At 45.8% G+C, this 14,332-nt stretch overlaps 1 protein-coding gene across 1 annotated transcript in view; it reads left to right on the top strand.

The window, feature by feature from the left end:
* Prkca (protein kinase C alpha) overlaps positions 1-14,332 on the top strand; it is a 399,183-nt gene that overhangs the window by 303,487 nt on the left and 81,364 nt on the right. The window contains exons 6-8 of the mRNA XM_036194969.1: positions 11,994-12,150; positions 13,198-13,332; positions 13,575-13,671. Coding sequence (XP_036050862.1) covers positions 11,994-12,150; positions 13,198-13,332; positions 13,575-13,671 — 389 coding nt within the window. The remainder of the gene's footprint in view (positions 1-11,993; positions 12,151-13,197; positions 13,333-13,574; positions 13,672-14,332) is intronic.

The raw sequence follows: 14,332 nt of genomic DNA, 5'->3' as shown, positions 1-14,332 counted from the left end.
GACAAATGGAAACAAGATAGATGAAGGGTTGTGCTCCAGGCCGGCTGTGCCCAGGGATCGGATAGCGTGAACCCAGAATCACGGGGTAAGGGTGCTATAGAGACTCATGTGCGTAGCAGGTACCAAACTACTGCATGCATAGCAAGGTGCTATACTTGGGTGGTAGGCGTTCAAAACAGTAGCAAGGAAACCATGAGTCTTTGAGGATTATGTAAGTCCTACGTATGATAGGTTGGGTGGAAATAAATATTTAACTTCCTTAACCAATCAGCTGAAACCAGTGTCAGCTCTGAAGCTATAGCACTATGTGTGTGGTGGAGGTAAATCTGAGGGTGAAGCTGAAGATTTAAGTAGAAATGCTGAAACAGAATGACATGTTCATACCTGCCTGTAAACCCAGCACTGGGGAGGCAGAGTAGGAGGATGGCAGGTTCAAAGCCAGCCTGGGCTATGTAGTAAGATTATGTGTCCCCCCCCAAAAAAAATAGAAATAAAAAGCAAACAGAAAGTATTTGTTGAAGTAAATGGTGGGAGACTCTTATTATTCGTCTATTTTTTAGTTTCAAGATCAGAAAGTTCAAAAAATACTGTAGCAAGTGCCACTGGAGTGCTAGTGGGAAATCTCAGGAGTACTTGGTTCCTGGGAGGAGAAGGTCATTTCTTGTTGCCTCCAGTCACATAGTGCTATGTATGCCTCTGGCAACCTACCAAGTGTCAACTCTTCCTTGTCATTTGCTGGAAGGATCAGTTGCCTCTTCAGACAGAGCTGACTGCTACTGGGTGCTCATGCATGAAGGACCCATGTTCACACTAGTGGAGAATGTGCCATAACCATAACCACCCTGGACCATTTGTAGTTCCCACTCAGCATCAAGCCCCAGCAGGTTCTCGTTCTCCATTGTCTGGACCTCTCCCAGCTCCCAGATAGTCTCGCTCAGTTCAGACCTCTGTAACAAGATACCATAGCTTATATACAACAGAAATCCACTCATGACTCAGGCTGGGAAAGTAAGATCAGGGCACTAGCAGCTGTTATATCTTTCAGAACCTATGTCCTGATGCTAAAATAAGGCCTTCTCATTGAGTGCTCTCATGGTGGAAAGAGCTGGCAAGCTCCCTAAAATCTATTTTATAGGGGCACAAATCCCATTCCTGTGGGCCCCACCCTCCTGACATAATCACCTCACTAAGCTCCACCCCTTAGTACCATCACCTGGGAACTAGAATTCCAATGTTAATCAGGTGGGAAATTGTAAGCATTTAGATTGAAATATGAACCTCTTCCCATGCCCAGGTAGGAGGGGACCAACCTGGAAGGATAATGTGCTCTCCAGACACACAAGCTCTGCAAGATGTAATAAGAGAAGTCAGCTGCCATGCTCCTCAGAGAGCTGTCTCTCCCTGTGCACAGTCTACAGATATCCTCCAGCCAGGGCCCAAGAGTGTCTTCAAATGTCATAGAAAGTATAACTCTATGTTAAGACACTTGTGACTTAAGGAGACACAGAATGAGCTAGATCATAGCGCAGTTGATAAAGTTCTTGCCTGTGAGCATGAGGACCTGAGTTCAATCCCTAAGAAGCTACAGGAGAAAGAAAAGACAAGTGTGGTGGCTTGTGCTGGGGAGGTGGATACAGGTAGGTCCCTGGGACTCACTGGCTAGCCAACCTAACTTACTTTGTGACACCAGGCCAGTGAGAAACCCTATCTCACAATAACAAGGTTGACGGCATCTGAGGAACAGCCAAGGCAGTCCTCCAGCAGTCTACATGCATGAGCACACACGCATGTGCATAGACACACAGAGAGACACACAAAGAAGATGAAGAGTGTCTCTCAAGGAGTTTTAGGGTTCCCTATTACATAAAGTTTAAGCCTGCATGCCTCAGGAATGTAGCCTAGGAACTTCACTTCCCTGTGCCCTCTCCTGTGTGTACCAACTGGAACCTGCTAGACTTTTTCCTCTGCTGGAGCTCCCTGTGCACACCTGATGGCCTGTAGCTTTGTGGCCGGTTCTGCCACAGAGTCCCGTGCCAGTGTGCTCACCATCACCTGTGACATGCCCCAGTGTCGAGGCTGAGTCAGGATTCCTAAACCAGGAACCTCGCCTTATTGCTAGACAGCTGGACCACCCCCAAAGCATCACATGGGAAGGGCATTCAGCAAATCCTGTTCCGGAAGCAATCTGTCACCCCACCAGTGCCCCCATCAGCATTTGCAGGGAGTTCTGTCTCCTGGCAGGGAACTGGCTCACAGCTCCATGCTGGAACTGGCAGCCTCTCAGAGACAGTTTCTTCTTCTCAGCATCATCAGATGAGGCCCAAAGCAGAGAGGCAAAGAAGCCTCAAGAACAGTGTGTTCTTCACACTAACATGCCGGGAAAGCTAGGCTTGGAGAAAGCTGTGCTGTCCTGGAGCCACATGTGCCAAGCTGCTGTCTAGCCTTTTCAAAGCCTCCTGGTCCCATCCATTGGCCAGTTGGGAAACTCTTGAACTTTGCACTCAGTTCTCTAACCACCCAGATCTGCCTGGGAGCAAAAGACAGGTCAGCCTTTGCCTCCCAGTGCTCCTGGGCACATGTTCCTTAGAAATTCCTGTTTATGGAGTTCCTTGCCCTGTAAAGAATGCTCCATCATTGCCTAATCTTACTCACTGCTTGCTCATGGTTCCTAGGTGGAGCTGAAGTGTGGAAGGAGGAAGTGCCTGAACAGTGTGAGATTTGCCCTGTGGAAGGAGGTCATGGCCAGATCAGGCAATTAGAGATGGAGGCTGTGTAGCAGGCTTGTCCTGGAGTACAGAGCAGAAACAAGCACAAATGCATGAGATGAGGGTGTGCATGCATGCCTGCATGGGTGCATGCGTGCATGTCTCCACCTTATTCTTTAAGACAGGGTCTTTCACTGTCTGTGGCTCATCAATTGGCTAATAAGCCCCAGGGATCCTCCTGTCTCCATCTCCCCCCATGTTTGTGTTATAAGCACATGCCTGCCCTCCGTTGTCTTTTGCCCCTATGTCTTCCAGGCACTGTTTGCCTTTGACAAGTATCTCTGGGAGCCTTGGGGAACCAAGTCTTTCCAAGAGCGGCTAGAGCTTCTTCCCCTGTGGCCTCTCTGGTATCAATGCCACTGCATGCTCTTGATCTCTGTCTCAGTGACTCCAGGATCTTTCGTGATTCAGTCCCTGGGCTGTTGGTTTTGAGGCAGATACTACAGAGACCACTTGTGACTGGAATACACTGTCAGTTTGGCAATTGAATTCCAGAAGCCACTAGGATCACAACTTTAAGTCAGGTGCTGGAGTCCCCTTTCCCAAGTTCAAGGGATCAAGCAGACATGCAGTTCTATACCCTTTTTCTCATTCATCCAGGCACAGCCCTGGACCAACTCTGATCTTGTTGTATTCACTTGGCCCTCTGTGTTCTGCCCATTGTCACCCACCCTTCAAAGGAAGGGTGTTTGCTCTCATCGATTACCCCTCCCCACCCAGCTGAGACCAATTTCACCACCTCTTCTCTGGGACTGTGTCTATTCTGAGACAAGTGATGATTGGGATCTATAAAATTACAGGCCCATCCTGGCTTTAGGTAGTGGGCCCATTATTCAGCCTCTTATCTGCCCTTGGGTCCCACCAGCACAGCACCTTGTTATTGTAATGAACTCAAGACAGTGGCTAGCACTTAGTAATCTCTCCAAAAATGCTGCTACTATCACCACCACGTTGTCCATTACCTTCTTGGGCACCAGAGGACCAGGGATCTGCATTCACCCTCAATCTTAGTACCACATGGCCCCATCAGTCCTGCTCAGTGGAGAAGTGGAGTGCTTGCTCTCTCACTGTGCACTCTCCCCCTCCCCCACTCTCCTCCTGCCTCCCCTCCCCCCTCCCCTTCCCTCTCTTTCACACATCTCTGCCTAAGCTCTGAAATCCCATCACGTTTCTCAGGCATTAAATTTATATTCAAATGTGATCATATTTTCATAAGAAATCAATTTGTAGGTCCACGGCTTTTGAAAGGACAGCCTGAGCATCTGATCATTGCTCAAAATAACTAATTTCCCAAGTTGAAAGTTCTCTTTTGTTACAAAGATGTGGCGCATGGATTTGGAGTTATCCCCTTCTTCTCACCTGACATCACAGGACTCCAGGCCCTTTGGGCCTTGGACACTATACCTCACCATTTTCTGCTTTCACCTGCCCACTCTCACCCTCCGGGAGTCTTACATCCGCATCTTTTGCTGTTGGTGACCTCAAGCGAAGAACACTTGATGCTGTTTTTCAGCAATGTCAGAGAACATGGTTTTGCTTACCCATGGTGAGGAGTGGGATCATAGAATTTGTCTGCTCTTGTTTTCAACTGTTGGACAGGGATAGGAGTGGGAGAGACCTTCACTGGGCCAGCTCACAGGACACAATCCTGGCTTTTACAGGGAGTCCCTATTTCGAGCCTTTGTCCTTTCTGTCGGCTTGTAAGCAGAAGCCATGAACAAGGGTGCTCTCAGGAGGGGAAAAAAGCAGCAAAAATAGGGAATTATTTTCTAAAGCAAAACAGATCATTTAAAGGGCTGACTTGTCATTGAACTTGGAAGGAGTTGATTTTTGTGCATAGCTAAACAATGTCCCTCTGTAGCTGTGAACTCTGAATGGGCAAGGTTACTTCCGGTCAATGCTGACACATCCAGGCTGCAAGCAAGAGAATGCAGCTGTGTGCTCCTCAAAGCTCTGATTTGTGTGCTTGTGGGTGGATCCACTGGAGCCTCGGAATGTTCCCACTCTGACCTGTTCCCAGCCACAGTGCCCCCATGGCAACCCCAGAGTAAGTTTAAAGTCTACAGAGGACACCAGAAGGTAGAATGGGGGAGCATGTTGGGTACATTCTGTGGTGTTGGCCTGCATCTAACCTCTATACTAGCCAGTCTTCATGGATGTTGGTTTCATCATTTATACTTCATAATTCATACTACACAGATTCTCTGAATTGAGAAGCCATCTGGAAGATTCTCTGATGGATTAAGAATTGCATTGATTTTTTTTTCTCTAAATTCCAGACTATTTTGAAACACTTGGGAGCTGACTATTATAGCCTTACCCCGTGATCTGGAAATTCCAGGACTTTATGTCTGTCTCTTTACTAAAGTGGAGGGGGTGGGGAAGAGGGTTGGCGTGTATGCCTATGCATGTGTGTATATATATGAGTAGCGGCCAGAGGTCAACTGTGGGTATCATTACAGAGGTTCCATCCACCTTCCTTTTTGAGACAAGGCCTCTCATTGGCCTGAGACCCACTGGGTAGGCTAAGCTGGCCAGTCAACAAGACCTAGGTATACTCACTCCTGTCTCCACCTCCACAGCACTGGGGTTGCAAGCATGCTGCGATGCCTGGGTTTTTGCTTTTTCTCACCTGGGTTCTGGAGGAACTGATCTCAGGTCCTCACTCTTGCAAGGCAAGCACTTTGCAGACTGAGCTATCTCCCCAGCTCCGGTCTACTTCCTTCACCCTGAGGAAACAGCCTGGCCTCCTGACCAAACAAGAGGACTGGGTGATGGTGGTGGCAGCAATGACAGGGACGACAATGACGGTGATGCAGATAGCAAACACTGACAACATTAACACTCCTAGCGGTCTGACAACGTGTAACACTAGTCCAGCTACCCTTTGAAACATTTTACATGTATTAATGCATTTAGTTTTTACAGTCATCCTGGGTGATAGGCAACATTACTGTCCCCACTTTACAGAAAAACTGGCTGGGAAGTTGGAATATTCTTCTAAAGCCAAAAAGCTAATGGTGACAGGCAAATATTTGACCAAAGCATGGGGTCCTGTCATGGAGCCCATGGGAAGTCAAACACGCCTGCAGCATCCATTCAAGCAGCCCATGTCCAATTGTCTCCTAAACATTCTGGGATGTTCATTAAACCATCATCTGGCTCAGGTCTCAGGAGAGCAACTTGCTCATATCAGAGAAAGTCTGGTGACGTCACCCCTACCCACCCGCCCACCCGCCCGCCTGCCTGAGTCCTTGCCTCTACTTCCCCTGTCCATCAGGACCTGGGCAGAATCATTGGCCTTGTAGCTAAGCCTGTTGCTCCATTCATTCTTCTGGGACACTTGACTTTGTTTCTTTTTTTTGTTACTATGATAAAATATTCTAACAAAGGCCACTTACAGACAAAAAGTATTTATTTTAGCTCACAGATCAAGTCAAAGCAACAGGGGCTTGAACCAGGTTCCCAGTTCCCTCTCTTCACACAGTCCAGGATCCCAGCCAGTAAAGAGTGACACCCACAGTGAGCAACTCTTCCTGTCTCAATTAGCATAATTAAGATACTAGCATAGGCATGCCCAGAAGCCTGTCTCGCAGATGATTGTAGATTCTGTCAACTCAAAGACTATGATTACCATCATAGACAGCCAAGGCTCTGATTCCCATCTGTCATGGCTGCCCAGTCCTCCAATCTGATGAGACTGTCCATCTGCCTAGGTCTCTCTTCACTCATAAACATTTATGTGAAACATACATGTTCTCCACTCACCTAGCCACTTGGAACACTTGGCCTTATCTGGAAATTATATCTTGCATTATCAGAAATGATATAACCTCAAACCCATGCTGGGTTTTCTCAATGTTGGTCTTAACAGCCTATAATTTCAGAACAGCCACCTCAAGGCAGCGAAGTAGGAATATAGTTAATATTTTTGCATTCCTGCTAAAGTCTTGGGATGACAGGATAGACTTCTGTTCTGAAATGGCCAATGCCACAACACAGATGTGTTTCTTCAGCAAAGTGTCTCCTACTCCTGATGACTGTAAAACTGTTAATAAGCTTAAAGGAGACAAGTTTTTTTATAGGGTTCCTCAACAGGGCTTTAGGCCCATTTGTGCAGACCCCACGGAATACAGTTAGTGATTCTGCAGGTTATGCCCAGGGGAGAGGCGTGTCTCTACTGTAGGCATGGGGACTGCCTTTGGGAACTGAGTTAATTTGGTAGGACTTGGGTGAAGGGTTTCTTGTACACATGGAGGAGGTCAACACTGGGTCTTCCTCAACCACTATCGACTGTATTTTTTAATTAATTAAATGTTCAATTATATGTCTGTGTCTCTGTGTGGTATATGCATGTGAATGCAGGTTCCCATGGAGGTCAGAGGGGTCAGATCGCCCTGGAGCCAGAATTATAGATGGCTGTGAGCAGCCTGCTGTTGGTTATAGTAATTGTCACACCACACCCGGCTTTCCGTGAGTGCTGGGGATTGAACCCTGGCCTTTGTGCTCATACAGTGAGCACTTTACTGACTAAACCATCTCTGCAGCTCCCAGGTCAGACTTTCTTAAATTGAGTCAGGTGGTGGCACACACCTTTATTCCTAACACTCAGGAGGCAGAGATGGGCAGATCTCTGTGAGTTCGAGGCCAGCCTGATCTACATGGTGAGTTCTAGACCAGTCTGTATAGTGAGACCCTAACCCTATCTCAAAAATAAGCAAATAACAACAACATAAAGAAAAAAAGCGAGAAATTTCACTCTCTATAGTTGATTTATCAAAGAAACATGTACTTTCCTATTTTAATTCTGTGGATCAAAAGTTCATAGAGAGTAAAGACAAGAAAGGAGTCACAGGGTCTTCGCTGAGACTGTCCTTTGCCCCCTGGCATGGTTAGGCTGTGGAATAGTCCATATCCCTAGTAACTACAAAATGTCTGTTATTCCTTCCTGCTGTGTTTCTGACCTGTAGGGAGGGACCACTGGGAACATGGGCTGGTGGTAGCACATGAGATGGTTCCTGAAGGTTCTGAACCGACATTAAACGTATTAAGCTACATGATGAGAAAGCTAGTCCACCTCCACTCCCTGTCATACTCCTTGGTAATGCAGAGGGAGACTAGAATATCCTTGGCATGCTAACATAATTTCCTCTTTGTAGCCAGGAGAAAGCAGGCCTCTGCCATTGTGTCCAGGTAGAAACACACAACAGATTTTCATTGCACTCGGTTTCACAGAAACTATTTATAACCAACAGTCTTGTTTCTTCATGTCCTATACCTTGAGCAAATCTGAAGAAAAATGAAATGGGCAATGTCGGAGTCTGCATGTGACAGCAGGAGCGCTAGTGGGGCCTTCAACCCTGCTGACTGGGGCTTCACGGAAAACTGACCTGGAGAGCCCAGAAGAGCCCAGTGCCTGAGCCTCAACCCACCAAACGAGTTTAAATATCTTACCCATAGCCACAAATGGGGAGGACCAGAATGCATACATGAGCGTCCTGAATTTTGAGCAGATGGAACCCCCAAGTTGATCCCAGTTCACGTGCCCTGTCTGTGAGGAGTGACAAGACACTGTTTTCCCACTGCAATAAGAAATTGAAATTTGGACTCACTGTCTGCTCCAATGACATTGGGAATTAATAACTCTCTTTATTTTCAGCTTAGATGATAATATCTCAGCAGGAAACCAGAGGCTTTAAATTCCATCAAGATCCTAGCTCATCGCCATTCAGAAAAGATCAGCCTTAATCGAGTCCATTCACTGCCTGTCAGACAGTGAATGGAAAATACAAAAGCGAGTGTCAAGGTCAATCTGCAAGTAGCAGGAGGCTGACCTGGAACTCTTGGTGGTCCTGATGAGATTCTTCATTCACTTCTGGGCTATGACCTTCTTGCAGCCTCCAGTGTCAGACATTCTAAGCATTTTCAGATTCTCCCTCTACAGTTCTACCTGTGGCCCCTTTGTGTTGCTTGCATGAGAGTTCCATTTTTGCCTCCCACCTTTTATCTTTTGTGATGCTGGAGTTTGGACCTCCAGGACCACATTAGTTAAACCTTGGATTCTCAAGTGGCTTAGTCCTGGAAGAACTCCAACTCTATTTAAATTTTGTAAATGAGTCATAGAGACACCTTCTGGCTCAGGAAATTGAGGAAGAAAGGCCGAAAGATAAACCCCAGCACAGGATATCTGCTATGAGACAGTCTTGTATAGATGAGAGGGAGATGTACCTGTGTAATATTAACAGTACAGTTGTCTAAGCAAGACCTGCATGATGACACCAGTTGATATTCCACTGTGCATGGGTAAAATGTCACAAGGCCCCACCCCTAGATGAAGAGCTACAGGTAGCTATGGCTTCTGGGAGATGGAGAATCAGTCTTCTCTAGTGAAGAGCCCCGTGATAGCTTATCTAGTCCCAAGTGGTCATTCCTAAACACACACACACTAGCAACATTAAGTGGACTCAGCAGGTTATATTATATGGGCGTGTGTGTGTGTGTGTGTGCGCGCGCGCGCGCGCTTGCGCACGCGCGTGCGCATGTGTGTAACAATAGCCAAAGAAGAGGTCATGAGTTCGAGGGGGTGCACAGGAGAAGTTGCAGAGGGAGAGAGGGTAGAAAAGGGGTAAGATTCTCAAAGAAATTAAAAATCAATGTTATTTTTAAATATGTCTGAGATAGAATGAGCATTCGCACAATTATCCTTTTCCCTTTTTTACAAGTTTCCTGACATATATGTAAATTACTTTTATACATTATTTCATTTCCTTTTAAGTTTCTATCACCAGAATTATGGCCCTATTCATTTTTCTAGTTAAAGAAATGGGCTTAAGGACTTCAGCTCTAAGGCTTGGGGTTACACAGCAAAGGAGAGATTTGATAGTAGAGCTAGCTATTCATTGAGTTGGAGAGCCTATGATCCATCTGCCTTCAAGCTGGGTGGGGTTAGGTAGCATCCATGGAAGAAATGCTTGGAAAGCCCAGCACTATGGAGATGACATCGCCTGCTTCTCCGTGGCTTGTAGCCCTCACCTGACTCACTCTCTCCTCAGACTGTTTGAATCCAGTGCCCACTGTCACCTTATTTCAAGGCTGCTGAGTGAGAAAGACATAAGGCTGTGTCAGTGAGAATCGGCACACCGTGGAATAACAAACTAGTATGGACAATGCTTGACTCAGATGTCTGCCCTTAGTGGCATGCTGCTACATTTGTGTCCAAAGACCCAACATCTTTAATATGTCTCCATCCCTCCTCTGTTTTCCTGCCCACTGCTAGCTCTGGGAACTTCTAAATTTCCTCCATAGTTCTTCATAATCAATCTACACTGATGGTCTGTGCTAGCTACCCTAAATTCTAGTGGTGGTAATTTGATTTCCAATGTGTACATACCATGGAATCACCTGGAAGCTTGATAAACAGATCTCTAGACCCTTCCCTGGAATTCTGATACAGTAAGTGATGTTATCACAGCTGGTCCAAGGGCCATAATGTGAGCACGTCTGGATTAGAGAGCCTCCTCACAACTGGATGTGTATTGATAGTATGTGACCAGTTAAGGGTTCTGATGATATGACATCATCAGGAAGGTGCCTTTGGAAGACAGAGAGGGAGCCATACTGAAGACACAGACTCAGGCATATGACCTTTTTCATCATCATAGATAATGACTTGTTGTATTAATATGCAGTGTCTTTAGACAACCAGCTGCATCTAAGAGCATGTTCCAGAGTGAGAAGGAAGTGGCCTTTCTTTGTAATTATTTGCTGATTCCTATGTTATTGTTTCTTAAGCCAGAATATGCACTGGGGCCACCTATGGGGCTTGTTAAAGTGAAGATTCAAATATTATAATTTTGAGGTGGGTCCAAGACACTGCCCTGGAAATGAGTTCCTGGGTGATGTTTGATGCACATTGGGTAGCACTCCTGAATCCCAACCTGAAATATCAGTGTTTCCATCTCTGCCATTATAAAACCTCTAGGGATCTTTTAAAACCCAGCTGTTGGCCACCTCCCTTGATCATTCTAATTTAATTCTGAGCACTGGAACTTTAACCCCTTTTTCAGGGGACTCCAAGATACAACCAGGGTTGGAATCTGCCAGCTTTTATGGAAAAAAATGATAATACTTGGTGGACACTGAATTGTATGTATAGTACAATGGGCCAGGGCCTGCTGGTTGTCCAAATAGGGCAAGGGTCTCCTTTCCCTCTGGAAAACTAGAAGGTTATTGTGGTGGTTTGAAAGAAAATAGCTCCCAAAGGGGATGGCACTATTAGGAGGTGTGACCTTATTGGAGTAGGTGTGGCATTGTTGGAGTAGGTGTGGTCTTGGAGGAAGTGTGTCACAGAGGAGGCCAACTTTGAAGTCTTGTATATGCTCAAGCCATGCCCAGTGAGAGAGACCACTTCCTGTTGCCTGCATGTCAAGATATAGGAATCTCAGCTCCTTCTCCAGCACTGTCTAAGCATACATGCCTTCATGTCCCACCATGATGATAATGGACTGAACCTCTAAACTCTAAGCCATCCCTTAAATGTCTTCCTTTATACGAGTTGCCATGGTCATAGTCTCTCTTCACAATAATTGAAACCCTATGACAGTCATCTAGAAATATTGTTAAAATGCAGATTCTGCTTCTATAGGCCTGTGTGGGACCCAGGTTTGGGCATTTCTATTAGGACTTGGAATATGGTCATTGCTGTTATTTTAGGCTTATGCTTAGCCTGGAGACTGTCAGTGAAGGTAGTGGACAACCTCATATTCAGTGGCAGGGGCTTCAAGTTAATCTCTTCTCCTCTCAGACAGCATCTTTGTTGTAGGAGAAGGTTAAAAACAAGATCTCATATATCTCAGGCTGGCCATGAACTTGCTATGTAGCCAAGGGTGACCTTGCACCTTCCAAGTGCTGGGATTGCAGGCATGCACCACTCCATCTGGCTACAAACATGGTCTTGACTTCTCTGATTCAGCATGGTGTCCACACCAGTGCTAGTTCATACAAGTCAGTGGTTTGGATTTGGTTTGGTTTTTTGAGACAGGGTTTTTCTGTGTAGCAGTCCTGGCTGTCCTGAAACTCTCTTTGTAGCCCAGGCTGGCCTCAGACTCACTGAGATCCACCTACCTCTGCCTCTCAATTGCTAGGATTTAAGTTGTGTGCCACCACCACCTGGTCCAGTGTTCTTTTTTTTTTTTTTTTAATTTCCCTTCTTTCTTTTTCTCTTCACAGTACGAGATGCAAAAAATCTAATCCCTATGGATCCCAATGGGCTTTCAGATCCTTATGTGAAGCTGAAACTTATTCCTGACCCCAAGAATGAAAGCAAACAGAAAACCAAAACCATTCGCTCCACACTAAACCCTCAGTGGAATGAGTCCTTCACATTGTAAGTGTTTCTTCCTGCCCTGCAATGAACTCTGCCCCACATACCACATACGGCCAGCCCCCTCGTTTGAGACAATGGAGGAATGGCAAATATCTCTATGTCCCCATCCCTACACAGACTGCCTTTGCTTCTGTTTGATAGGTAGTGACTTGGTTTACAAGGATTTGTGTAATGCAAATTACAATTCTTATCAGTCCCTGCTCTGTAACAAAAGAAAAAAGTTGGTTGAGGTGTTACATATTGTTAAAAGACCACCTAAGATGTGTTCCATCTCTTGATGGCTTAGTTCTTTAGAGAGCTAGGAGAGGGTATGAAGCAGGAATTTAATAATTTTTGCAGCATAGAACAGTGAACTCCTGGTGTAAAAAGTACTATTGCTAATGAAATAAGGAAGATAGACTCACTTCTAAGCAAGAAAAAGTTCCTGAAGGAAGTGACGTTTGAGCTTCGTCTTGGGAGATTGACAGAAATCTCAAAACAGAGATGATGGGGGACGAATGGTAAGAGAGAGCAAAGAATTAGTAGTGAAGGAGCACTCACCGGAGGGAGCACACAGGGTCCCCCGTGGGGACATATGCAGGAAGTGCTTCCCCTGTGAACAGCCAGAAAGAAAGTTGTCTGTCTGTCTGTCGGAGAGAAGCCACTGAGCTCTGCTCTGTAAAGGGCAGGTAGTCTGTATTCTAGACATTGTGGGTCATACAGGCTCTGTTGCCAAAGCAGCCATAGATGATATATAAACAAATAGCCAAGGCTGTGTTCTAATAAAAACTTTATTTGTACATTCTCTATGTAAATAAATGGTTCAAAGCTGTGTTCTAATAAATTATATTTATATAAAAGCATTGAGTTGCCTGGGGTCAGTATTCATTGATTCTTGGTCTAGACAGAGATTTTGTAGCTAGCTAGTATGGAGGGCTGATATCCTGTTAACACAGGAAGGAAATTAAAGAGTGTTTAGTTCAGGCACAGATGGTGGGCATAGTAGTGTCTCCCAAGATGCCATGATTGAGATGACTTAATGTATTGTGTACATGTTTGTCTTTGTAGCAAATTAAAACCTTCAGACAAAGACCGACGACTGTCTGTAGAGATCTGGGACTGGGATCGAACAACACGGAATGACTTCATGGGTTCCCTTTCCTTTGGTGTCTCAGAGCTGATGAAGATGCCAGCCAGTGGATGGTAAGGGAGCTCGTGAGACCCAGCATGTCTCCAAACCCCAGGCATTGAGAGAAGCCAGGAAGAGGCTGGCGATAGCTACCCCCACCCCACCCCACCCCACCCCTCCACCACCCCATTCGTCTTCACTGGGCCCTGGCTGTGGTCTCTGTAGAGGTAGCTCTCCAACAGCTTGACTAGAGGCTGAGCAGGGAGAGCCATTGACTGGCCCTTACCCTCCCTCTCTTCTCCCCCTGTCTTTGAAGGTACAAGTTGCTCAACCAAGAAGAGGGTGAATACTACAACGTGCCCATCCCAGAAGGGGATGAAGAAGGCAATGTGGAACTCAGGCAGAAGTTTGAGGTGAGGATTCCCGTGAAGCCATGGGTAGGGACACCAGCTTTCCTCCATGTTATGAAGCACATCTTCAGGGAGGGAGGGATTCTTGTCACACCATTGGGAAGCCCAGAGTAATTCTCATGCTAATACTTGTTTATTTAAGAATGCAAATATAATCTGTAATCACTTTCATTTGCAAGCTGTTGGCATTCTGTGTCTCATGTCCTTTATTGAATACTGGAAGTAGCACAGAGGTGAAAGCATGGCTGATTAACATGTAAGAAATTGATCTGTACAACACCGGGAGACTCACAGTTATGAGTGCGCTCTCCTCTCGGAGAGAAGGGCTGTGTGCCTTCAAGAGGGAATTTCTAGGAAGCAATTTGCCTATAATTAGTTACCATTCCAGTGTGGAAAAAAAATTTTTTTTTCCTATAGAAAGCAAAGTTGTCCTGATTTTCTTCTGTGGGATGAACTCCAGCAGACATTCCTGTCTAGAATCCTCTTTTTTTTTTTTTTCTCCAGACTTCATTTAATCAAGACAGCCTCCTGCTCTCATTCTGAGTGGGTTTATGGCTTTGCCTTCTGTCCTGGTTTCATTTGTACCCTTCCCCTCACTTTCTCTACTTCCCTTCTCCTTGTTTTCTATCGCTTTCCATCCATCTCAGCTCACAATGAGCATTCT

The sequence above is a fragment of the Onychomys torridus genome, chromosome 8 (assembly GCF_903995425.1).
Source record: "Onychomys torridus chromosome 8, mOncTor1.1, whole genome shotgun sequence".
NCBI lineage: Eukaryota > Metazoa > Chordata > Mammalia > Rodentia > Cricetidae > Onychomys > Onychomys torridus.
Note: the sequence above shows the minus strand (reverse complement) of the source record. Positions and strands in the feature narration are given on the sequence as shown.